The following is a 27,648-nucleotide window of genomic DNA, read 5'->3' as shown; positions in this document are numbered from 1 at the left end:
CCAACAGTGCATATAAACAGTAGTTGAATATGAATATACATGTATCCTTCCCTATTTCTGCAAAACATGCCAAATACTATACCAGAGCAATCATACTTTTACTTTTTCAGTAGAAAAGTAATATGAGTTTTCCTTGCATGTTTCATTAGAATTACCCTCCAAGTTCCATTGCATTTATGCTCAATAAACTATAGGCAGGACTATACTTTCGGAATTAACTTATTCTCAGCTGTGAATTTTCCCAGGGTATCTGAACTAGATGAGGTCAAATAACAAAATGTGTTGTGATGTAAACTCTGGCCTTTTTGTATTCATATCCTGGTGGAGAATCATGACACTTTAATACACATTTCATAATTTATATAAGGTATTTTATTAAATAATTCAATTAATGGTCTGTACATGAGAATTTTTGGTTTTGCAGGATTTATGTATCAGACAATGATTCATGTTTTTAGTACAGAACATAGCAATCAATTGTCACTCTTCAGATAAATTTAATTCCTGTCTTCAAACTGTGCTTTATTTTTTAACAAATACGCCGCTAAAAATTCAATAGGGTTTATAGGCCTGAAAAAAAAAAAAGATAAATAGCTAAAAAATAAAGTTCTTTTGACTTCAATTAACTTATGAAGTTAATATGAAAATTAAAGTATAATTCAAATCCATCATTGTAAATTATAAATACTGAATATTAAATCTATAGAACATGTTGTTTACTTAAAAAGAAGAAAATACTTTGAATGTCGTTCCAGATTGCCAAGCATTTTATTATACAACCAGCCACTAAAGTATATGGAATAATTAATGACTCAGTTACAGACCTTGCTGATTTATTAATTTAAGTCAGAACTTCAATTTCATGTATAATTTGTGGTTGTGTTCTCATTTGATCATGAGTCAAGACATGTCAATGCAGCCATCTTATCAAATCACAAATTCCTTGAGATTCCCAGGCCTAGCAGATGGCTACATAGTTTTAATATCAGTTTTCTCAACTGTTTTATCAAGAATATTGTTGATGTCTTTGATTTGTATTTAATATTTAAATATTTTATTAAATATTAATATTTTATTATGACTAAAGTCAACAAGAGAGATCTTTTTCAGCTGAGGACTGTGTGCTAGCAGGAGATGCAATCATTCTGTTTCTGAAATATATTACTTTCTGATATGGTCCCCCTCAGGACTTTCTCTGTATATACTAATCTCTTTAGTTCCAACCCCCATTCTTTCTACTCTTCAATTCAATGCTTTTTCCACATATCTGATATCGCAGGTGATATTTTAGCAGGTCATTGGCCATCTTGAAATGAGAACTAGATGGAAGGACTTCCAGAAAAGAAAAGTCAACAGACAATTGAGATGGAAGGAAGAGCTGGTGAGTCAAGTAGCTCTTTGAAATTCTTCTCTGGACAAGGAGAGGATTGAGATTACCCACAAGTGCACAAGACACTTACTCTTCATGAGAAGACTTCAAAATAGTGTTCTCTAGTATATTTCAAGGTCTGGGAAAGGAGGGATTAACCATCTTGTTCAAACCATAATTGATGCCTTTACTTCCTTTTAAAATCACTTTGGAAATAGCTTGTTAACTGCTTTTCAGTTATTAGGAATCTTTGAATTGACAGGTTTTATAGTACTGGGTGAATTTTGTTCAACACTTAGTAAAAGATCCAGAAATTAATTTTAAGAGTGTCTGCCTCTATAAATGGATCTTGTTTAAAAGACATTATGGAAGAGGAACAAGTATTACCTAACAAGATTGAGACTGATATGAAAGCAGATTTAAAAATGACAGGCTGCAAGAATATGATAAAAGATGCTACACTGGACATACAAAGGAAACAGCTGAGGCCTTAATAATTAAAAGATATATACGAACAAGAAATCAAGAGAGTGATTTGGATAATTTTATATATAACTTACCTCTCCTTTGCAAGGACTGCAAGGCCTTGTAATAAGATAGGGACAACTGTCTGATCCAGATATGCACGTGTAGGTAATGACTGAAGGTCCACTTTCTGCTTCGATGTTTTTTCTGCACTTGTTTTCTCATTTTCCACTATCCGCTTAAAATTATAAATATGGTTTGTGAAGGTTTCTATCCCATCTCTAATTGAAATTCAAATTTCTTAATTAAATTACAAGAGTTTCCAGGCATTCCTTTTGTGGTACTTAGAATGAGTAGGACCAAAAATGTGTAAGATTACTCTCTAGCATTTCTGAGGTTTTAAGGAACAAATTTAGTGCCCTAAAATTTGGAGGTACATATATCTCCCCTGATCATCCAATTAAAACTTCTGAAGCCGCACTCATATGCCCTGCAAGTTGCATGCCCCCGTCTAGAATATTTCCAAAGATCTATGCATTTTATTGTAGTCTACACAAGCAAAATAACTTTCTTCTGAATGGAACAGAACTTCACCCAACAAAGCTGAAAATACTCATGCTTTTATTCAATAGATTTATAGGGCTGATTGAAGACTTGTACCAAAGTATACATATGAATATGCAAATGTATTCCAGAGACTTGGATGGCCAATCCATAATCCCATGGCTGTATGAATCTTTAGAACCCCTTGAACTGTAACATCTGAAACTTACTACTGCAATTTTCAGTACAGTATCATCATCTCAGAACCAATATTCAATCAGATGTTCTAATACATAACATACATGAGGTTCCATTCAGCAATCCATCAGTATCTTATCTGAAATTATACACCCAGAACAATGTATTAACTTCATTTAGAAATCAAATCTCAATTACCTCTACATTTTCCGTAAGGCCATATTCTGCATGTGGATTTTCTGGAACCTGTAAAGCAATACACAACCATAAAATAACAAGAAAGGAATATTTGCCTTTTAAAAAAAACAAAAAAACAAGAAGTTAAAGAATTTTTATTACGATTGCTGGTTTAAGCCTTACCTGTGGCTGTCCCTCGATAATCTGTTCAGTATCCATGATGTACAAAAGTTAAAATAGTCTGAGAGAACTTAAAAAAAAAAGAGAGAATTGAGTATACAAGTTAATACATTGAGGCATACAAGGCTAACATCCTGAACCTCAAAAGATATTTTGAGACCGGGGCCTCAAAGATATTTTGCTACTCTCCCAGATTCCAAGTACTTTTTATATTAAGCCGGGAAAACAAAACTCCTTAAGCATGCGATATTTAAAGTGATTTCACGGCTTCGATAGGGTTATCAAAATTACCTGGGGGCCATAGACTGAGGAGGAAGCCCACGGATGAGATATATATTTATTAATTCAAAAAGAAGCCCGATTTATTTCAAGTAAGCGGTGATTGGATGGCAGCTTTTACTCGGCGTCCTAACAAAAAAGCCTCCCCCCCCCCTTTTTTTTTTTTTTGCAGCTAAAAATCAAGCATGGAGGAATTAAGTGGTTCCGGCATATACTCTGCCCTGAGGCTCCAAAGTGCCTGTATGCCTTTTACGGTACTTACCCTTCGTCAACTAAACTCGGTTCGAAGATACAACCGGCAAGAAACGGCCCGTCGCGGAGCAACAAGGAAAACAACCGTCGTTACAAGTCGTAAAAAGATATTGGTTGTCGTACAACGTTGTGCCATGGACTAGGAGGAATGTCGCACTTCAAGGGCCACCGAGATTTTTTTTTTTTTTTTGCTTATTTGTGCGCCTGCGTAATAATGAAATGTCTCCTCCCCAGAGCGCTGCGTCGAGAGGGTGGAGACTGTTGGATAAAAACACCTCTCCGGTTGGTTTGAGCCGTGTAAAATTCGGGCTTTGCATCTCGAAATTAAAATGGTGCTTAGTCACAGAATCGATCAGGGTTAAAGAATCCTTATGGTCAAGACGTTTGCTATAAATTTGACAATTTACAGAAAAGAAGCTATCACCTAAAGACCTCACCACGAAGCAGAATTTTGTTTTGGATTAAGTACGGATTCGGTTTTTTTGCAATAGGCTTCTTTAATTTGCAAGCATTCAATGTTAGAAAAACTCAGATGGGAAAAGGTGGGGCTATCGGAACCGGGTTGCTGAAGTCCAGTCGGTTTGATGTTTCCTGTAGATTTGCTGTCTTCTAAGGAATGATATTCTGGATAGTTGCATACCAGCTCTACAGATTGAGAGTATGAAGACTCCTTATGTAGATTCTGATGTTTATAGAGGCAATTTGTGTGTTATAAACCGCTTGATCCTAAATGAATTCTAAAATGCAAAATTACTGTAAAGTAACACCTTACCTCCTACTATCTTCATAAAATTATTTAGCACACTGCACTGTTCAATGAGGTGCCAACCAGGAGGACACATTATCAAACATATTTTAACTCATCAGCTTTTTTCCTCTGGCCGCAGGGCAAGGTTGCTGCTTTTTTCCTTCAAAAGATAACTCATAGTTGGAGAAGAGTATTTCTGGTAAGGAGAGCAGAAAGCAAGTTTCCGGCTTCTTTGGGTGGGTGGAGCAGGATTGATCATTGTAGGAAATCCCTTGGAAGGAAAGGATAGAGTTTTCTGCTCTCCCTGATTTATTGCACAATTCAAAATATATCAGAGTGCACTAATGTGTCGCAAGAATTGATAAACACTTTTTACAATTAAGCCACCAAGACCGTATCGCTTTATGCTTCTTCAAATGAGATTAATTATAACATATGTTCAGGGACATCTCAAAAGTTGGAAGGAATGAGGATTTATTGTAGTTTTTTGATGCAGCCTCCTATGAATTGCAGGAAATCCTAAGAAGCCTGTGCCTGTAAAGCATATGCTTGGTAAAACACAATACACTAAGTTAGAATCTATTTTACTTGATTTTAGTTTAATGCATTGGGTAGACTTGGCCAAATGTAGCAAGCTTATTCTTTGTCAGCCTTTCAAAATAGGCCAGGTCCAGGAATACATAACACAAGAACTATTTTATTTTTATTAGACATAATAACAGTCTTGAAATCATGCCAGAGTATCTCTCTGCCTTCTTTTATACCAAACAGAATGAAGACAGGATTATCTTGAGTTTATTTCTCACCCCTTCTGAATTGTCAATTGTTTAATGTTCTTGCATTTCTTCAAGTTTATTTACATACTCATCTTGGCATTGGCACCAGGCATTGTTCATTAGTAGTACTGACTAATAACCAAGGGAGGGAGAAGAAAATACTGGGATGCAATAGTGACAATATTAATCCTATAGTGTAGAAAGCTCAAGGGGTCAGGGTGACCGATTACCATCTTTTTCTCTTTCTCATTCTAGCCATGTGTATTTAAAAGTTTTATTAAGTTCAATGGTGTTTACAGAAAATTGGATTTGCAACAAGTTTTAACAAGACGGAGGTGATAAAAATATAATTTTGTGCATCAGAATGAAGTTGTTCAGTCAAAAGTAAAATATGCCATATTTAAAAGCAGTTTGAGAAAAATTGCCCTATCTTGAAGGTGTTTCTATCACTATAGGTGTTTAAGATTTGATGATAGATTTACGAGAAACATGGCCTACAAGATGTTGAATCTGACTGCATCTTGTGGTAGTGTGGTTTTACAGTAAGAAACAACAGGTGATCTTTACAGTCACACTTGTGATACATGATATATATTTGCCTTTTTACTGCTATGAGTGATGTGTGCTCCTAGCACTGCACTCTTTCTGGACAGAGAACTCTGCTGTTGTACGTGGGAGATCTGTTGGAGGTAGTGTCCCACCCAGGAATTACAGCCTGAGTGCTCCTACCATCACTAGGACCATTTTGGCCTTTACTTTCCACATCCTTTGGGTCTTGGTACTTCTCCAATTTCTCATTCACCTTATTCCTGATATTGCTGTTATTTGGCGCAGCTACATCAATCACCACTGCAGAATGTATAGAGTAGCTTCAGAGACAGTTCAAATACATAGCGGCAGAGTGTAAAATGCAGGCAGGAACAGCATACACTGAACAGCATAAACTAGTTGGTGCTGTATTGTGGAACATCTGCACAATGTATGGACTAGACCCTCCCAAGTCCAGATGGGAGTTTACACAGAAGGTCATGGAGAATAACAGGACTAAAATCCTGTGGGACTTCCAGATCCAGATGGACAGGCAGATACTGGCCAATCTACCAAATATTGTAGTAATAGACAAGAACCAGAAGTGGTGGTGAAAAATGTAGCAATGCCAACTGCTATACAGTAGCTGTTTCTATAGTACTTGGAAGTAGCATAGCAGTAACTGATAACTATACAAAATTGGAGATTTGAATTATCTGTTCTAAACAGACTGAATACTTATTTTTATCTCCGCCTTACCTAGAATTTTAGGCTTCATTATTAACCTTTTAATGGGAGAGATATTAGCATTTTAATATGGCATCCAAGCCTCTTTTTGAAATCAAAATTTTTAGCTAAATCCATTTAATTTTTTTTAATCTGCAAAAATAGCCTATAAACTAGCTTATTCATAAACTAAATGAGAGAGCTTATTCCTTTAACACACCTACAAGTTTTAAGGAAAATATAAACCTAGCTGGGAAAGGAAATAATGCAACCTATAAATTTGCCATTTGTGGAATGTTATCGAGAATGTTTTTTATTGTTCTATTCTCACATGTAATCAATGTACTTTTATTGTTTGATCGCTTGGTTTCATATGCATTGCATATACTTAATGTATGATTGGTTTCTGTACCTTATATAAAAATTCTTTAAACACTTTTTGCTTTCAAAAGCCATTTTGCAAAGTTAGTAAGCAAAGTCCAAGCAAACTCAGGGCCGGACTTTCTAGGCCACATCTGGAATACTATGTGTTAACATAAAAGTGAAAGAAAAGGCAAAGTAGCCTAAAATTAAGGATAAGGCTAAATAGGAGTTATACTTTCATTTACAAACTCCCTTTTTAAAAACAAGGATACATTGACCGAACCATAATGGCATAGCTCACACAATAACACTAAAACTCCAATCCTTCATCTTTCAATATTAAGCCCTTGGTAGTACAGTGGTCTAAGGCACCCTGTTATTAAACTGGTTATTAAGACCAGCTGCCTGCAATTACTGCAGGTTCGAATCTCGCCAAGGCTCAAGGTTGACTCAGCCTTCCATCCTTTCTAAGGTAGGTAAAATGAGGACCCAGTTTGTGGGGGCAATAAGCTGACTTTGTATAAATATACAAAAGAATGAAGGCTATTGCTTAACGCATTGTAAGCCACCCTGAGTCTCCGGAGAAGGGCGGCATATAAATCAAATTAAAAAAAAAAAAGCCCAAAGCAACCGCATTACTATTTATTGGGGTATGCCAATCAGGCCATGGAGTTCGGTGCAACGCATATTATACGCCTTAGTTTACGGCGAGCGGGAGGCAGGCAGCTCTTGCTGATTTTGAAAACATAAAAGGGGTTTATAAAGCAACCCCGTTTCTAGGATCATCTGACAAGACACCACGAGGAAAAACATTCTGACTCCCATTAGGCAAACGTTCTTTAACGACGTTACCCAGACTGCATCGCTCTCACACAAAGGGCGAACTTCCTAACGTGGAACGGAACCCAAACTTCCGATATTCCTGTGAAAAGAAGCCTTGCGCTCCGGCGTCGATCGCCCTATAACTAACAATAGACCTCCGAAAAGAGCTTACGGAGTTTCTTATTCAGAAAGGCTCGCTACGTAGACTTTCTCGTCCGCGCGTGTGAGAGATAGCGGGGTTGAGCAAAAAAGGGGCGTAGCCTCCGCTATGGCAGGCCCTCGCAGGTGGTTGTTGTCAGTCCCTGGCAGCGGGTTATGGCTACGGTGGTGATGAATGAATTCTCCGGGAGGGAGAGGGAAGAAAAAGGGCTCAAGCGCCTCCAGCTCCCCGACTCGGACCGCCGGAGCCTCCCCTACATCCGCGGCCGGTCAGGCTCCCGCCCCACACCGCCCACAGGCGGCGGTGGCTTCTCCTCACAAGCGGAATCTCTACTATTTCTCGTATCCGCTTTTCGCCGTCTTCGCGCTGCTTCGTTTCCTCGCCTTCCAGCTCGGGCTGCTCTTCGCCTGGCTGTGCGAGCGCCTCTCTCGCGGCGGGGCGTTGATGGCCGCCGCCAAGGGCACCAGCCGGGCAGGCGATGCGCCCGAGTCGGTACGAACCTGTCACAAGCGCGCCTTCGAGTGCATCTCCACGGCTCTGCGCATCGACGAAGACGAAGCGGGTAAGCTAAGTATGGGGGTGGGGGAGGAAGCGGGCAGGGCCGGCGGACGAGCTGGCTTGGCCGAGGGGGGAGACCTCAGGAAAGGCTGCGAGGTTCGCCGGCTGTTCGGGGAAGCCTTCCTTTTTCGGTTTCCTTTCGTCTCGGTTTTCTGCTTCGTCACAGCCTCCGTTTTCCCCTCAGGCTCGTGGCGAAGCAACAGCCGGCATGGCTGCTATATTAGGGGCCGAACACCTGCTTGTCGCCTAACATGGCTGTGCCTCAAGAGCTGCTTCGCTTGTGTGAGCGACTCGCGCCTTAAGAAAGCGAGGCGAGAAAGGGGGCTGAGCTGAAGGGGCTGAAGAAGGATGACCTCGAGCTCGGCGTGGATGGAGCTCGCGTCGGGATTTTGAGGGCCAGCAGCGATGAACGTTGCTTTAACGTCGTTAACAGTCTTAACGGCGGGGGTGGGGGGAGTAGAGATGCTCTTATATACAGGTGTATAACGGGATTTGCGAGGGTTGAATTGCCCAGGCCGAGAAGACCCACGTTACAACCACAGCAGCAGTAAAAGGGTTCCTCTGCATGAAAGATGTTGATAGGAAGGGCTTGTGGGTGGAGCCCATGTGAGGGGAGGCTTTGTTGTGAGTCTGAAAGAGACTTTGTGCTACAGTATTGGGTTAAGTCTCTTTGTTCTCTAGGTTCAGGTTGCGTCTTATTCATGCATTCCTCCCAGTCTCTTCTGTAGTGACTCTATACATGTTTACGGTGATATATTATTTTTCTGGCTTAGCAGGGGTTTTGGTTGGTTTTTTTTTTTTTTTTTTTTTTTAGGGCTGCCTTTCAGTTGATTTTGAACTCCTGGCACTGCCTGGATAAATCTCTGTAGTTTTCTTGGCAAACAGTTTTGGAAGTGATTTGCCGTTTTCCTCCTTACCTAGCGCTGGCAGAGAGGCTGGCCCAAGATCACCCAGCTAGTTTCATACCTAAAGTGGGACTACAACTCCCTAGTTATAGCCTGATGCTGCCTTAATCGCTACACCAAACTGGCTCTGTGGCTATCATTATGGAAGAGAAAAATAATTCTTGTAGAATGATGAGTTCTGGAGACAAATGATCCAAAATGGCATTTTCCTTATACGGCTGGGTTACTGTACAGCAGTAACTTAAGCAGGAGTATGTTAATATTAGGAGGAGTGTGGATGGTACAAGTTGTGTCTTGTCAGTTGCAAACTGTCAATAGCAGTTTGCTGACAGGAAAGTTTTGAGGCCGAGCTAAAACCCATTGATAGAAGTGCTTAAATATTTATACTTTGCAGATGTGTAGATTTTGCAAGATATGTTGCTAGAAATCTTTCCTATTGAAATAGATGAAACTGCTTTGATGTGTTAATTTTGATCAGCATCACTATCTTGATTAGATCTATTCATTTTTGCCTTCTGTAAAATATATTCAAGGTAGTTCATAACACACAAAATGGAAGGAATAATGATTAAATAACACTTGTAGCATTGTATTGTTGTGCCTACTTCTTGGAAAGTGAGACTTTCCAAGTGATATTTGTTGGAAAATATATACAGCTACCTTACACTGAATCAGACCATTAGTTAATTATTGTGCAATATAATATATTTGAAAGCCAAGAATTCTTCAAACAAAAATCTGCCACATCATTGTTACCTAAAATTTTCAAAACTGTAAATGCCAGATATTTAACCTGCATACATACACATGCTAATAAATGTAGAAATGCTCTATTAATGGCAGTAATTCAGTTTTACTTAATTTTTGAGTTTTATATCTGTTTAAAAAATTAAAACGTGCTTTTAGAAGTTGACGAAAATTTCTGCTCTGTTCTGTTTCTATTCTGCAACAATAGTATGTATGCAGCAGAAGATTTGCTTCAGTTAATTCTACACAGTACCATAGGGTGAAATATTTTGATTAAATGTTAACAGCAGTGATGATTTCCCACTGTCTCCTTGGCTATGGTTGCACTACATACAGGCCTACAATACATATTTTAACCTTGTTCATATTTAACCACGGTGGTTATTGTATGGTAAATTGAGAAAACCATGATTAACTATGGATTAGGTTTTTTTAAAAAAATGATTTATATGCCGCCCTTCTCCGGAGACTCAGGGCGGCTTACAATGCGTTAAGCAATAGCCTTCATACTTTTGTATATTTATACAAAGTCAGCTTATTGCCCCCACAAACTGGGTCCTCAATTTACCTACCTTAGAAAGGATGGAAGGCTGAGTCAACCTTGAGCCTGGGGAGATTCAAACTAGCAGTAATTGCAGGCAGTTGAATGATAATAACAGGCTATTAGTCTGCTGCGCCATTAGGCTCTTAGTGGGATTAGTGGGATGTAATCACAAGCATTCTTGGATCTCTATTTGTATATGGGGAAATTGTGATCCACTCTTGCAATGTTGCTTGATTTTTTACTAAGCATATGTCTCCCTCATAAATGCTAGTTATAAAGAGATTAAAAGCAATTACAGACATAAGTGTAAATTTGGTGTTAGGATACACCTAACCCATCAGAAGATTTGGTTTCTCTTATTCTAGTAGCTCTGAAGTTACCCTTTAATTCTTGAACTAAAGTCAAGAAAAAGAAAATACTTCTGAGAGCTCTAGACATATTCCACATATGTTTTAGGACAAGGTGCTATAGAGTGGTTTCTGAATGCTAGCAATGAAAAAATCACTCAAGTTTTATTTAATTAATATTTTTTGTAATATACAAGCTAACAGAAGTAAGAAAAACATGTAAATTTAAGGACAGCAAAAAGTAATATATAAATTAAGATTATAAATACTGCCTAATGCATATACACCCCACTATTGAAATGGCTGTTCGTCCATATTCACCTATATTCAGTGACAAAATCTAATGAGAACAATCTGTCATCTGATTCCCAAATCAAATTGAATATTTTGAAAAGTTGTATGAAATATCTTCATACTTTTATTGCAGTCGTGTGGAAAAAGTTATGGATTGTTGATTTCATTAACATATTAAGAGCTTTCATAACATACATAAATTATATGGTACTGCCCGTCTCCAATATTTTATGTCTACCTGGTATATTCAGGCAGACAGGGTACACAGTCTAGTTCCCTCAATTACATGTCATCTTGAGGAAGCATGCCTTTTGTGTCACAAGCCATGTTCTCTGGAATAGGATCCAAGTAGAAAGGTATACTGTATAGTGTCAACTCTCTTAATCAGATGTCACCAACCGGTGGTCCGTCCGTGAGAAAATTTTGGTGGTTCACAGAAACATTATTTACATTTTTTATATTGCACTAAATACTATTTATCTTTTTAAAAAATTCATATTAGTGGTCTGCAGGATTTAAAATTAGTGGTCCCTGAGGTCCGAAAGGTTGGTGACCCATGCTCTTGATGACCATTAAGATCTACCTCTATTCTCAGAGCTGGTTCTAGAGTGCTTGTAAAGGCACTGATGTGTTTTTGTTACAATTGATCTGTTACAATTGGGCTGTTACATTTTTAACAGTATTAATTGTATTTTTCATATGTTGTATACCACCCAGAGCTGCAATACATTTATTATGATGTATTGGGGTCAAGTTGAGATGTTTCCTCCTCCCCCAGCCCCAGCCCCCCCCCCCCCCCCATTAACCAACATGGCAAATAGGAAAAAAGATTCAGGAAGTATTTACTTTACAGATTCAATTCCACCTACACCTTGTTTTTCTGGAAGATTATTAGAGTACAGTACTCTGAATTGCTATTATAGCCTACCATGTCTTACATAACAGGTGAGAGTATTTTGAATTAATGTAAAAGTGGTGTCGGCTTAATTTGTGAGAAGGAGAAATATTAAAAAAGCTCTCCCTTCATAAAAAAAATAGGAGCAGTTTGTTTATTTATTAGATTAATATTCACCTATGTCCTCAAAAGTTTAAAATACTATCTAATGGCATAATACTTTCTCACATAAATAATAACTAGCAGTCAGCATCAGTTTGTTAAAAACAGATCATGCCAATCTTATTTCATTCTTCAACATAGTGCCTAATTAGTAGACCAGCGAAATACTGTGGATATAATATACTTAGACTTCAGCAAGGCATTTGACAAAGTAGACCACAACCTACTTCTTCGTAAACTAGAAAAAAGTGGGATAAATAGCTTCACCACTAGATGGATTCGCAACTGACTGACAAATTGTACTCAACGAGTAGTCCTTAATGGGTCTAATCTACTTCTACATGGAGAGAAGTAAGCAGTGGGATGCCACATGGTTCCATCTTAGGCCCAGTACTCTTCAATATCTTCATAAATGACTTAGATGAGGGAATAGAAGGGGAACTCACCAAATTTGCAGATGATATTAAGCTGGCAGGAATAGCTAACACCCTAGAAGATAGGCTCAAGATCCAGATGGATCTTGACAGACTTGAACACTGGACCCTGTCTAACAAAATGAAATTCAATGTACAGAAAAGTAAAGTCCTACACATAGGTAAGAAAAACCAAAAGTACACACATAAACTGGGGGAAACCAGGCATAATAGCAGTGGCTGTGAGAGGGCTCTTGGAGTCTTAGTGGACAACCAGCTAAATATGAGCCAGAAGTGTGCAGCGGCAGCTAAAAAAGCCAATGCAATCCTAAATTGCATTAATAGAGGGATTCAATCAAGATCAAGTGAGGTACTAATACCATTCTATAAAGCCCTAGTAAGACCACACCTGGAGTACTGCATCCAGTTTGGTCACTACACTATAAAAAAGATGTTGAGATTCTAGAAAAAGTGCAGAGGAGAGCAACCAGGATGATTAGGGGACTGGGGGCTAAAACACGAAGAATGGTTGCAGGAACTGGGATGGCTAGTCTAGTGAAGAGAAGGACCAGGGGAGACATGATAGCTGTCTTCTAATACTTGGGCTGCCATAGGGAGGAGGGGGTCAAGCTGTTTTCCAAAGCACCTGAGGGCCAGAAAAGGAATAATGGATGGAAACTGACCAAGGAGAGATTCAACCTAGAAATGAGGAGGAACTTTCTGACAGTGAGAACAATCAACCAATGGAACAGCTTGCCTTCGGAAGCTGTGGGAGCTTCATTACTTGAGACTTTCAAGAAAAGATTGGACTACCATTTGTCAGAAATGGTGTAGGGTCTCCTGCTTGAGTGGGAGGTTGGACTAGATGATCTATAAGGTCCCTTCCAACTCTGTTAATATCTTAGTGATTTCATGGGATTAATAGTTTGAATAAATGACAGATAGTATCACTAACACTGTAGGCACCAGGTATAATTGGAACCAAATCTGTGCATCAATGAATGTTTTGCCCTAGATGTTTTGTCTTCAACCTTTCTTCTTTGCTGGACTCAAATGACTTTTTATTTTTAAGTTTGCACTTTATTTGTTAGAATATTTTTAACATTCTCTGAGTCTTGAAATATTTTTAGAAGTCAGGCACTACTTATTTCTTAAGTTAGAATATGAGATACTGCTTAAGCTTAGAACTAGCTTAGGACCAAATTTAGCCATTTAAATGCTTTAAAGAGATACATAAATTAATTTTGCATCTAGTACCTAGGCCTAGATTTGTGACTGAATTAACTCAGGCTGACTTATATAAATTTAGCCATGAACAATATTTTTTGGAGTATAAGGCACACTTTCCCCCCCCTAAAAGAGGGTGAAAATTTGGGTGTGTCTTATACACTGAATATAGCCCCGCCCAGCCTCTGAAACGGAGGTTTCAGAGGCTGAAAAAAAAGCAAGGCGCAGAGCTCACAACCAATGAACCTATTACTAAAGTTCACCTCTGAGAACAGCTGATTGGGGGTATTCTGGGAGGCCACCCGCCAATCAGCTTTTTTCTTATTTTCCGCCCCCAAAACTAAGGTGCATCTTATAGTTCGAAAAATACGGTAAGTCCTGAAATATTAAAACTACTTAGGATAAGGATCAATAGCTTTTCACTTTAATTTTTATACCTTCTTACTTGTGCTTGATTTAACCATTCATGGTTTATTATTCACATGTATTTTATGTTATGGTACCATGAATTAAAATAAGTAACAATTAAAAAACCTATTGCATAAAATATGTAATAATTTATTTCAGTTACTTATATACTGTCACAGGGTAATCTTCCTAAGCGATTTACAATTTATAAGCAATTTATAATGATAAAGTATTTCTCTTTTTAAAAAAGCAAGCATAAAATCACTTCTAAAGGTCAGCTGATGGTAATGAGAATAAAGAAGGGAATCCAATTCAAGATATTTCTGTGGTAGATGCCATCATTATCTGTTTCTTCCTGTCTCTTGAGAGATTCTTCCTAAAAGAGAGTTGGTAGAAAATTGAATAGAACAAAAGTCCAACTGAGTAGACTTCCATGATGGCAGTGATGTAGTGCTGACTTTGTCAGCTGTATACTTTTTAGCTAGTGTTGTATTTAGATTACATTGCCTTTCACTGATTCTGATGTAAATCTAGTCTTATGCTACCATTATTTACTTGTTTTAAAAAATAACAAGTTTAATGTGTTTCAGTTAAATTTCATGCCTATAGTAAGGTTTGGTACAGAACAATTTACCCTAGACGTAATTGTGTACTAAAATGTTGTGAATGTTTAAACCTGTCATTTCTCCAAACATTTTGATCTTCCTCATAACATATTCAATGTTCTCTAGCGGGTCTTGCAGAATTAATACCAAATCATCAGCAAATCCACATAGTTTGTAATTATGCACTTTAATTTGTAGTCCTTTTGCTCTGTTATCTTGTTTAATATCTCTACTTAACAGTTCCAACACTAGAATTAATAATAAAAGTGATAAAGGACATTCTTGTCTTGTTGCTTTCTGGATTTCTCATGGTTTTGTCAAATCTCAATTCACCATTATCCAAGCTTTCTGGAGTGTATAGATGGACTTCAGACCCATGCCTATAGTGGGGTCAGAAAATTACCCTAGATGTAATTGTCTACTAAAATGCTGTGAATTGAACAGATCTTGTTTGTAAAATTAGCATTTACCTTTTATTGGCAAACTACAGGAAGATCAAATTTACTCTTAAAGTATTATTGTTTTTTATCCATATCTTTGTTTTAATAAGAGAAAGTTACTTAAATTTCTCAGTCTTTGTCTAAGACTACTTGGAATAGTGTTTATATTTTCTTTCAAATTTTGGCTATTGTACAGATACTTATGCTTTATGTAGTGTCTAATGTTCTTTCACAATAAAATAATAGAACTCACTTTTTTCAGCAGGACAAAAGGAACAAGCTGTTGAATGGTATAGAAAGGGAATCGAAGAACTCGAGAAAGGAATAGCTATATTAGTTATTGGTCAAGGTAAGTTCATTTTAGTGTTATATGAAGAAGAAGATGGTTTGGAAATTCTGAATAGACTGGAAGAAAAAATTTGTGAAATTTGTAAAATCCATAGGATTTATTTTTTTTCAAAAATGATGTACTATTTAATTTTATACATATATATGTATGTATAAATATGTATATATATGTATATATTATATATATATTTATATATATATAAATATATGTATACATATATATATATATATATATGAAACTTTTGACCACCAATATGTTGGACTATAACTCCCTTTAATACTAACTATAATAACCAATGCTTAGAAATGATTACACTTGTAATCCAGCATCATTTGAAGAAACATGACTTTCCCATCACTGATTTAATTATCAGGTAGCCTTAGTCTTTAGGAATTCCATTAAGTTGTATTTGGTACTATATATAACTTGTCCTCACTTAACCATGGCAATTGGAATCAGAATTTCCATTGCTAAGCAGTAACGGTTGTAAAGCACAGTGCCTCATGACTGCATCATTTAGCTTTGGCAATTCCAGCAATCTTGGTTGCTTATCATTAAGCAAGGATCACAGATTGTTAAGGACCGCATGTGACCACAGCTTGTCACTTCCTGCCAGCTTCCAATAAGCAAAGTCAGTGAGGAAGATGGCAGGAAGTCTTACATCCCATACTGCTTGTGGTTGGATGAGGGATATAACCAGGTGGGGGTGGGTGGGTAGCTGCTGTTTTACAAGTACAGCTCGGTAGGTGGGTGCTCTAGAGTATAAGAGAATGTGCAGGTAGCTGTTGTGGTGTGAATACAATGATGTAGCCTGGTACAAGTGTAACTGGGCTGGCAGGTGCACACTACAGAGTGTGAATAGGGGGGTGTTCCATGCTATGCAGTATGAGTTTCCTAGCCAAGCTCCTCAGGAGAAAAGAGAACATGAGCACATGCAACCTTCCCTGCCTGCTTCTCCATTGACTTTGCTTGTGAGAAGCCAGCAAGGAAGGTTGCAAATAATGACCAAGTGACTGCCAGACATTGCAACTGTTTTAAGTAACATCCGGTTGCCAAGCTCCTGAATCGTGTCCATGGATGTCCAGGGACAGATGGAATTTCAAGGATCGGATGTAAGTACCACTTGTTTAGCACTGTTCTAATTCAAATGGTTGCTGAATGAGCGGTCATTAATTGAGGACTACTGTAAGGTTTGGCAGAGCCAACTACCATTAGAAGACTTCCTGGTTATTGCCATAATGTGTATAATCATAAAAATTCAAATATATTTGGCAAACTGGATTCCTATGATGCTTATAATTTTAAAAACAAGAAACTCGTTCCAAACTAAAATTGAAGAGTTGATAACTGGAATTGGTTAATATCATCTCATATCATCTCATATCATCTCATCTCATATCATAGCTTTTCAGTCAGGATTCAGGCTGATCTATAGTACTGAGGCAGCATTGGTGACACTAGTGGATGACTTGTTTTGTAGTGGGTCTCCTTTTACCATGACAAGTACCAGGCAGTGTTTGCAGGGTGAAGAGGTCCAGCTATAGTCCTATCTTATATGAGGACTTGGTTCTCTCTCCTATTTAATCCCTCTATAAAGCCACTGCAAGAGGTAATCTGCCAGCAGGAGCTTTGGTATTATCAGCATGCTGATGTTACCCAATTGCATATCTTTTCCCAATGTATTTATTAAACTTATATATCACCCATACAAGAGGGCTTACAGATGTTTAATTAAAATGCACTGTAAATCATTAAAACAATAAGGATAATAAATTTAAAATCCAATTAAAATAAAACTAACCAGGCTGAAGAGGCAGGGAACAAAGTGCATACAGGAAGGAGATGGGGTGTTATCTACTTCTTTAGCCACCTCCATTAGCCAATGCTGGACAAGTTATGCCCTTTGGATGCTGGCTCAATGCCTGGAGGCTCTGAGGGCCTGGATGTGGACAAACCAGCTGTGACTCAATCCTAGCAAAATGGAGTGCTTGTGAATTTTTAACCCCTTAGAATCAGGAGAGTTGACATCTGAGATTCTGGAATGGGTAACACTCCCCCAGACAAATTTGGTGCACAATTTGAAGATCATCTTCAACTCTTGGCTCCTGCTAAAAGACAGAAAGGAACGAAAATCTGTGTTACAGATGGCACTTTGCACCGGCAAGGTTGGCTAAAATGTATAAAGACAGATCAGCAAAATGTTGGAAATGTAACCAAACACCGGGCTCATACTACCACATGTGGTGGACGTGTCCCAAAACTAAAACATACTGGTCGAAAATACATACTTGGTTGGAAAAAATGACAAAGAAGCATATTGAACTGAGACCAGAGACATTTTTGTTGGGCATCCTACCGGAAAAATATGACAAAAAGACTACATATTTGATTTTACATGTACTGACTGCAGCTAGGATTGTATTTGCGCAACAATAGAAGAGTGAGGAGATCCCGTCAGATGAGAGGGTAATTCAGAAAATAATGGAATATCAGGAATGGACAGATTAACGCTTATCATTAAGAACAGAGAAGATACTGAATATTTTCTGACGTGGGAGGTATTTTATCAATGGCTAGAGAATAGAAACAGAAGTTAGGAAGGAGAAGATATAAGAAAAGAAAATGTTACTATGGAGAGAAGTTTATGATGAAGTACTATTGTAAATTATATTGATAAATAGTTATATTATTAATGTCATTGTAGCAAATACAACAACAAATATGCGAACTATGCATTTTTAAAGAATTGTACCCAGTTCACGCACTGTTCAATGGAGATGAAAAGTATTATAAATAAAACAAATAAAACATGACAGAAAAAAAGAACAGATAGCAAATGTGGCCAGTGCGATCCTTGCACAAATTCATCTTGTGCACCAAATATTCATTTCAGAGTCCCTCTGGGAGGGAGATGGGTGGTTTTAAAATTTGATAAATAAAAGTAAAAAAATGTCTGGACCCGGAGGCCTTGCTCACAGTCACTTCTGCCCTAGTTATCTCCCATTTGGATTTCTTCAATGCAATCTGAATGAGGGTGTCTTTGAAGACCATCTGGAAGCTGCAACTGTTTCAAAATGCAATGGCACTGCAGTTTGGTCTGCCCTCCAGTTTTTCTGATTAACACCCCTGCTGCATGAGCTGCACTGCGTCCTATTTGCTTTTTGGTTGCAATTCAAAGTGCTGGCAGAAAGCCAGGCTCCTTATAGGACCACCTCTCCCAGAGATATCTCCTTGTTCTACTAAGACAGGATAGCAGCACTCCAGGTCCACTCTCTTAAAAGTTGCCACATGATGGGACCTTGGAGGTGGTATGCCTTCTTGGTGGCTGCCCCAGCCCGGCCTCTCTCTTGAGATCCAAGGGATGCCTATCCTTTTAGCCATTTGGAGAGCTGTGAAGATTTGGCTCTTCTCCCAAGCTTTGAACTAGGATTAGGGTTGAGCTAGGAGGCTGTTTAATCTGGTACTTTTGTTTTTGGCTTTTTGGGGATTGTTGGGAGTCACCTAGAATCATTGCAGTATATGATATAGTTAACTGTATGTGGTTCTATAAGTAAATACATAAATATCAGCACTTCATGCCTTCATCCACTCTGCTGCCTGTCGTATTGTTTCTAGATCCAATTCAAATTTTTGAGGCTTGATCCTTAAACTCTGAAAAATTTGGGAAAATAACTTTCTCACTCATATTGCTTTCAGACTGATTGATCGTTTTTCTGTGTTACTCTCATAGATGAAATAAGGCAGAGACTTCTCTTGTAGAGTTGTAGAAGCACTTCCCAAGGAGTTATGTCTGGTTCCTCTACTTTGCTGACTAGCAAAACCTTCCTTTTTTTAATACCAGAATTTCTACAGTTTGTATTCAGTTTTATTTTTTATTATTTGTATTATCCTGCAATAGTGTATGATACATTTTATAGTTATTCTGCATAACTAATTGATTGCACTGCATTCTACTATTGTTTTTGTCTTGCTTTTTAGTGTTTAAATTTTTTTTTAATGATTTCAGCCTGTTATTATGTAATCTGTTTAGATACATTAGATTGGCTGTTAGATATATTGAAATTGATAATTGGATATTGATCATTGGATATAATTATATAATAATTATTGAAGTCCTGAGTCCTTTACCACTGTTCATATCATGTCTTTTGTCTTTTATCTTTTTGAAAGGGATTGTATGGAGAAGTCATAGAAACAAGAATAATAGGAATCCTCTAAAGCAGGGGTGTGAAACTCAAGGCCCGGGGGCTGGATCCAGCCCGCAGGATGCTTAGATCTGGCCCACGGGGCCGCCCTGGAAACAGCGAAGGACCAGCCTGCAGTGCCTCTGCCAGGGAAAACAGAGCTTGGGAGAGTCGCATGCGGTCCTTCTGGGCTCTGTTTTCGCTGACAGGGTTGCAGGAGGCTGTCGCAGCCGGAAACGGAGCTCGGCAGCCCATTTTCGCTGGCAGACCACTTAGGTTACCATAGGCGCCCCCAACATGAGTGATGTCAAGCTGGCCACATTCACCCTGACCACCCCCACCCCACCCCCCTGAGATCAAACACAACCCTGATGCGGCCCTCAATGAAATCAAGTTTGACACCCCTGCTCTAAAGTTATAGCTCATGCCAAATTTGTAACAGTAAGTTTAGTATGTAGCAGCTACTTGTTCAGCTGAATCAACATTTTGAACATATAGTCTATATTTGTATTTTTTGGCTTAGTTATTATAGCTTTAGTGAGTTTTTCTGATGATAGTTTTAGCTGAGAAAATGGGGTAACATAAAAGAATTATGTATCAAGTTTGTTGTATTAAGGTAGCAACAAATGTATACTTAATTTAACAGTTAATGTATTGCATAAAAATTATAATGTGGGTTAACATATTATAATTAACTTTGATAATTTAAGACTCAAGGCTAAGATCCAGTCAAATAAACACCTTGAAGTACTTTTAATTTTTATTAAAGATGCTTAAAAATAATCATTTACTCTCTGAAAGTAATAGTCTTTATTAGGACAATAGTACTTTTCTCCGTCAGAATATTGGCATAGATTTAGAAATCTGTACTAATGCATCACTTTTCAAAAGGAATTCTCAAACTCATAATATTTCCATATGAGTATTTTGGAACTGAAAATATATATTTTATATATATTTATTTCTCATATCTGCAGCTATTCTTAGGAGTCTGTAGTTTGTAACCCTGTATAATTGTAGTAGCATCCTAGAGGTTTCTTGCCAAACCTGTTACTTCTAGTTTCATTGTTCCAATGATATAGTGTTATATTATTTTATTAGTTACCATTTGTATTAATTACTCACTTTTGATGGAGTATAAGATAGATATTGCTATTATACCTCTGCTGAATGTTTAACTTTCTCTTTAAGGAGACCATTATGATCGAGCTCGTCGCCTCCAGTCTAAAATGATGACAAATTTGGCAATGGCCAAGGACCGTTTGCAGCTGTTAGGTACTACTTAATGTTGTTACTTTAGAAAATTGTAGAACTGGTAGTGTATATGTTTAAGATGTATTGAGAGAAAAATGATTTAAAACTAATTTTTTTTAAAAGTTTGAAACGTGTTTCACAATTAGACTTCATTTTGCATCAATGTACTTGTTTAGAGATGCAAGTATATTGTCATAGTTTGGTTTCCTGATATTTTAAAGGGGAAGCTGAAGAACTAGTGAGTGGTGTTTTTTTGCGAAAACTTTGTGAAATGCAGCATGAACATAAGTTGCTCTTTGAAATGGCAAAGCAATTGGTGCAGAATCAGCATTGATGGAAGATAATATAAAGTGCATGTTAGAAAGAAAATTCATAGAAAATTCATGTTGCTAAAATTTAAGTTAAATAGGTTTTAACTGCAGATTACTTTGAAGAAAAGTGGTAAATTGTTGAACAAAATAATCTTGAAGTCAGTTCAAGAGTACAGACTCTTGACAAAATACCTAATGAATTCAGTGACAGATTATCATAAATTGAAATCTTTTAAATCAAAGCATTTATAGATTGAAGCAAAATAAAACTAGATAGCAGCAAAAATGTCTGGAGGGGCCAGGAATGAAACATGTAATGTGATCTCATGAGACATGCTCTGCAAATTACCTACTTAGATCAAAAGTTAGGATGCAAATAAGGGTAGGATTTGTATCATCACATCATACATGTTGTTTTCAGTCATCACAATTATCTTTGGACTTCTAGGGATAGCAGTATTTCAATTAATTTATTCCACTGCTGGCTTTCTTGAAAATGCTGTTTACGTCTCATAGGGCTGAAGCTGGGATAGCATGTATGGCTTTACTTATTTATTAGGAGAAACAAGGACATAGAATTTCTACCTAGAAAAGATGAAGCTCCTAAATCAGATGGTTTATGATTTTGTAAATCTCATTTACTATCTCTTTAGTTATGTTGATTGTTTTAGGAAGCCAGTATTAACTAAGAAATATAGATTAAAAAAACCACAGTCCTTAGGTTTCCCAGTTTGTTGTTCTTCTAAACAGTTGTAGTACATTCTCCATGTGTTTCTCATGATTATTCAATTATTTTTTTGAACATTTCTTTTGTAATTAGTCTGGTAGATCTAGTTGCCATTTTGTATTAGGAGGCTTCCATAGCCACCATTTTGTTGTGAGACTCAGCAGTGTCTCAAATTTCAAATGTACTTCAGAGGCTAAAAAGATTGGGAATCCTTAGAGTACAGTAAACAAAATCAGGAGCAGAACATTTTAAGTTTGGAGGAATGGTACCAAGAAGATTTTGTATGTTTCTGCGTCTGTGGTTTGCTTAAGACTGCATCTCTCAATATCATTGACTGTGACCAGAAAAATTATGAGATTGGAATTTATAAAAATACATATTTCATAGCCAATGACAAACAGAAACTTTTAACAAGTATAACATTATGCAGCTGCAACATATATTGCATTAAAATAACTTGCTAAATATGAGGTGTCAAATGTAAACTACAATCCTATGATGTGGAATTGTACCTTTGTTGATTCCTTACCCTTTCCTGTACCTGCAGCTTTGATAATAGTAGTTTTTTCTCCCACAGGGCTTATAAAATACTGGTATAATGTTAGTGTTTTCCTGAAAGGCTTCCAATTGCTGTTTCTCTTTTCAGGAGGCCTGGAGCAATCTAAAGTGCAGGCCATGGCAAAGGATAGAAATTTAGCTACATTTTAAAGATGCTATAGGACACTGTTTTATTTGATTTCGCTGTTACAGCTATAAAAAGACTATCTCATATAACATGTTTCTAATAAGATAAAGAGGCAAAAATGTACCCCATCATTTTTGAGTTGACAGAGCCAGGTCTTTAAACATTTTAAAAAAAGGAAGTGGTGGTCTGCCTTTCCTCTGATGGGAGGATGTTCCAAAGGATGGGCCAAAGGCAGAGAAGGATCTCTTCCTGGACCCTGCCAGTCAACATTCTTTAACTGATGGATCCACAGCATATTTTCCCTGCCTGACCAAGTGGGACAAGCCAATGTAATGGGATGAAAATGGTTCTGCAGTAATCTGGACCAATGCTATGTAGGGTTTTAAAGGTCATAACCAACATCTTGAATTGGATCCAGAAGCAAATTGGTACTCAGTGCAGCTCACACAGCAGAGGTATTATATGCACCATCCTTGGGGAATCCAAGGTTGCAGACGCAGTCGCATTCTGTACCAGCTGAAGCTTCTGGGTGCCCTTCAAGTATCCTTGTCACTTATTTAGGTATATATGTATGTATGTATGTATTTATTTATTTATTTATTGGAATTTGGCAAATGAGAACAAGAATACAAGAATAAAAATACAATGACAGGGACAATAGGCACGCCATTTCACTTATGCATGCCCCCTCTACATATGAATGTGAAGATAAAATAGTACTTCCAAACTATTGGTCTGCTTTAAGACAGTTAATGCCTTCTAGCAAGATTGACCATTAATCCCACAGTTCACTTCTGTTTACAATTGAAACCCTTTCTTATTAGATTTAATTTTAGCTATTCAACCCGTTATCAAATTCAAGTAATTTTCCAAAATTCAATTGCTTTCTTGGAGTTGGATGATAGGGAGCGCCAAGTAATATTTATGATATCTTACTCTGAAGCTCTCCAGGATGATACTGAACAGGTTAGGGGACAGGATACAACCATGTAGGGCTCTAGTATTAATGATATAGATGTTGAAGATAGTGATCCAACACCACCTTTTGAACTAGGCCGGTAAGGAAGGACTGGAACCTGCAAAACAGTATTGCAAGGCCCATATCAGTCAGATGATGTAGAATGGGTGTCAAACTCACGTTGTCACGGTGGCATCACTGACTTTTTTCCCCTTTGCGAAACTGGCCGAGGGTGGGCCTAGCATGTGACACATCTGGTCCACAGGCCGTGAGTTTGACAGCCCTAATGTAGAAGAACACTATGTTAAATAGTCTGAAAGCCATTGAGGGATGGCTGCATCATTCAGTTTGTAGACAAGGTCATCATCAAAGTAGTTTCATGTTATATTCTCATTTAAAGCCAATTGACATGGATCCAAATAATTAGAATCATTCAGATATATCTGAATGAGGAAATTACAAGCTGATCAATCATTTTTCTAAAAACTGAATATTTCAGATTATTCAATATTTGCACAGATCTCTCCAGGTTAAAAGAGTGTTTTCAATAGTGGTTTTATTAATTCCTTTAAGCTGGGAGACTTAAGCTCTATCACTTACAAAGAGGGACTGATAATTGTTCTTAACCTGAGGCCAGTTGAGTAGATAGTTCCTAGTTTTTATATTGCCATACATCATTTGCATCCTTGTGATGTGCAAGCCGAAGCAATACAAGCAATTGTGGGGATTATATCTCTAAGACCTGCTTCAGCATTGATGTTCAGTTCAAGTGGGTCTTCTCAGTTTTAACTACAGAGAGTAATATGTTCTGGCTCCCTTCACAGGAGATGCCACACACTGAGAAATGCAATGCTTTTCTGCTCTGTGTAAATATAATCGGGTAGAGGAATAAATATTTTTCTACCATGATGATAAACTGCAAACCAAACTTCAGAAAGGACTGATCTGTGGCCTTAATTCCTTCATTTATTTTCAGCTGTTATCCTGTCTTTGTCGTTGATCTCCCAGTTCTTTAATAAACAATTTGGATTTGTAAAGGGAAGAAAGCACTTAGAAATGAAAGTAGCTTGAAAATCTATGTATGATTTTGCCATTGATATTCTTAACCATAGTATATAATTGGCAGTATGCCCAGTCACCATATCCATTCAGCTGTGTTATCAGTAATTCTTGTGGGAGGTCAAGATTCTATGTGCAAGCAAACATCAGTGCTGTGACTTATGTTTGGAAATGAACATGAAGGCAGTGAAACTTTTTCATTACTGATGAATATATACATATATTACATATATTACATATACTGATATATATATATATATATATAGTGTTTACCCTCAAGATGAAATAAAGGAAGTATAAAGATTAATTTTCATACAGTCTTTAGAAATGGTTAAGCAGGCTTAAGGAATTATGTCCTAGATCAGCCTTTCTCAAACTTTTTACTCTGGAGAAACCTTTGAAATAATTTTCAGATCTTAGTGAATCCCTGCATAAAATTAAATAATTATTTTTCACAAAAAAATATGAAAACTTCCCAATACAATTCATTTGTAACCTACGCAACCCACACTTGTCAACATTTACAACAACAGCAAAGTGTTGGCCAGGAGCTGAGTTGTGATGTGTAAAAATCCCCATCATTATGAGTGCTAGCATTGCATTCGTTTAAAAAAAGTTTTTCCCCCCAATCATAATGTCTTATAGAACCTTAGAGACCTCTTGCTGATTCCGAGTTGAGAAAGGTTGGTGTAGATCAGTGGTTCTCAACCTGTGGGTCGCAACCCCTTTGGGGGTCGAACGACCCTTTCACAGGGGTCGCCTAAGACCATCGGAAAACACGTATTTTCAATGGTTTTAGGAATAATGTTATGGTTGGGGGTCACTACAACATGAGGAACTGTATTAAAGGGTCGCGGCATTAGGAAGGTTGAGAACCACTGGTGTAGATGATATGGAATAAATATTCTGTATATATATGTCTTTACAATGTGTTGATATGACCAGCTGAGGGTCATCTTTTTGACTAAGGTCTGTTGGGTAACAGTATACAAGAAAGAAACATAGAAAAGAAATATGAGATAAGTAGCATAATGTTTAGTTTTTTAAAACTTTGGCCATCTTATTTAAGATTTTAGGAAGGACTGAGTAAGAATCTTTTTTCAAAAAAATGCATGTATTAATTGAATTTGTATTTTCTGTGATGCCTCTTTTAGTTAAAGCTATATTGCAGTACTTTTTTACATGAAAATACATGATAGTATCAAAAAGGAATCTAGATTGTTCTGCGATAGTAACAAAGTAGTAATTACGGAATACCATTTTTTTAGCTTAATGTGTATTAAAAAGCTATTGTTTTTTTTTTTAATGGCTGGTTTTTATTTTTGAAGTACAAAAAAGAGATGAGTATTGATCTGCTTTCTAAAAAAATGAAAAGGACCATGATTTTACAAATAGATTATTTGTGAATCTAAATGTTGTTATAAACTGCTGACAGTCAAATTCAGGATGATATCTACTAAGCTGTTCATTTCAAAGGGTGATAACTGATTCTAAAACTAGACGTGGAAGTTTTAGAATTTTTTAATGTTCACCTATGAGCTGTATCTGTCTAATTTATTTCTGATAATTATAATGCAATGCTAAATCTTATTGCTAGAAAAGTAGCAATTTTATTTTAATTATGTAACAATTACTTAATAATTAGGAAAGTTCACTTGATCAGAAAGGAGGGCTCTTGTGGGCACTTCTATAATTTATAGAATTATATAGCAACTTGAAATAACCTGTAGATAACAAATATATTTAGCTGCTTAAAATGCAATGCTTATCATAAATAAATACTTGTTAAAAAAATAGTATGAAATATGATTGCAAATTGAACCAACAAATTGTAGACTTTCTTAGATTATAGGTAGAAGAAATCATCATAATTATTTGCACATTCATTTTAAAGTATCCCACTATTTGCTATTTCTGAATAATGCAGTTATTGACTGCAGTTCACAGTTTTACATAAGTTGTATTTTATTAATCAGATGTGACTTCATAACATTGTAAACATTAGATATAAGCTTTTTAACTTTAATCCTTATCAAGCCAACTAAAGGCAAAATCATTTTGGTATTACCAGTATACGTAACTTTCATTGGTTCATTTTTTGTCTTTTATTTGTCCTTTTCCCTCCTCTGTTCTGTTGCATAGAGAAGATGCAGGCAGTTAAGCAAATTCCCAAGCTGCAAATGGAAGTCCGTAGTGACAATACTAACCTGGTATGCCGCAATGGACATCTCCAGTCAGGTGGGTTTGGTTTTCCCAGCACCTAATTAATTAGGGGGATGTCTCTCAGTATCTACCTTATCAAAACAAAATATGCAGCAATAAATACCCTGCTCCTAATATATTTTTAAAATGTTTTCTCTTTTAAAGTTTCTTATTAATCTATGCTGAATTAATGTTGTTTTCACCAAACTGCTTTCCTTATTTTTTAACATTTCTTATGTCTTGAAAAGGCATTAGTTTTAAAGTTTAGTATTTTGACATAAAGTTTGGAATTTTGGAAAAAGTCTATTTAGGACCCTTATAAAATGCAGTGCTAGGAAAAAAAAAGATTTCATTTTTTAAAAATTCACCTCTCTATTATGTTGATTACTATTTTTTATAAAAGTAAAAGCAGAGAATACGTTTTTGCGTATATCTCCTATTGAAGGATATTTTTTCCTGGCTTTTTTTGTCAGTGTATGTACATGAGATATAATAATGAGAAAATCAGCTTGAAGTTTATGAGAAAATTATTGGTGTTCAGCGTTCCTCATGTTTAAGAAATAAGAATGAATTAAATTAAGAGAAAAATTTTAGGTAGTGTGTTTTTCTGGTTAAGCTGCTTTGGAAATTTCTTAGTTATGTTTTTTTTATGAGGTTTGTAGCTTGTACCTTCATTTAATAACTGTTTGAAGTTACAATGGCAGTGAAAAATGTGACTTTTTTCACACTTCCAACTATTGCAACATCCACATGGTTACATGATCAAAATTCAGATGCTTGGCAACTGG

At 36.9% G+C, this 27,648-nt stretch overlaps 2 protein-coding genes across 2 annotated transcripts in view; one reads left to right on the top strand and one right to left on the bottom strand.

Annotated features, from left to right (window-relative positions):
- Positions 1 to 363: 363 nt before the first annotated feature.
- On the bottom strand, positions 364 to 3,644 carry DPY30 (dpy-30 histone methyltransferase complex regulatory subunit). Its single transcript, XM_070950390.1, has 5 exons — positions 3,474 to 3,644; positions 2,936 to 3,002; positions 2,774 to 2,821; positions 1,930 to 2,072; positions 364 to 570 (listed from the first exon to the last, which is right to left on the bottom strand). Exons 2-5 carry the CDS (start codon positions 2,969 to 2,971, stop codon positions 498 to 500), a joined length of 300 nt encoding a protein of 99 aa, XP_070806491.1. The 5' UTR covers positions 2,972 to 3,002; positions 3,474 to 3,644; the 3' UTR covers positions 364 to 497.
- Positions 3,645 to 7,748: 4,104 nt separating this feature from the next.
- Positions 7,749 to 27,648, top strand: part of SPAST (spastin) — a 42,833-nt gene continuing 22,933 nt past the window's right edge. Inside the window, exons 1-4 of the mRNA XM_070932525.1 lie at positions 7,749 to 8,148; positions 15,394 to 15,480; positions 20,856 to 20,939; positions 26,801 to 26,896. Coding sequence (XP_070788626.1) covers positions 7,761 to 8,148; positions 15,394 to 15,480; positions 20,856 to 20,939; positions 26,801 to 26,896 — 655 coding nt within the window. The 5' untranslated portion in view covers positions 7,749 to 7,760. The remainder of the gene's footprint in view (positions 8,149 to 15,393; positions 15,481 to 20,855; positions 20,940 to 26,800; positions 26,897 to 27,648) is intronic.

Source organism: Pituophis catenifer, unplaced genomic scaffold (genome assembly GCF_029215685.1).
Source record: "Pituophis catenifer annectens isolate HBS135680 unplaced genomic scaffold, rPitCat1.0.hap2 SCAF_1, whole genome shotgun sequence".
NCBI classification, from domain to species: domain Eukaryota; kingdom Metazoa; phylum Chordata; class Lepidosauria; order Squamata; family Colubridae; genus Pituophis; species Pituophis catenifer.
This window is presented reverse-complemented; position numbering and strand designations above follow the sequence as displayed.

Bases quoted from the DNA above. Each gene is read 5' to 3' on its own strand.
- DPY30 (XM_070950390.1), bottom strand. From the start codon at position 2,971: ATGGATACTGAACAGATTATCGAGGGACAGCCACAG. The intron at 2,822-2,935 runs GTAAGGCTTAAA...ATTGCTTTACAG, and splicing joins TTATCGAGGGACAGCCACAG to GTTCCAGAAAATCCACATGC. The intron at 2,073-2,773 runs GTAATTGAGATT...TATAATTTTAAG, and splicing joins GCCTTACGGAAAATGTAGAG to CGGATAGTGGAAAATGAGAA.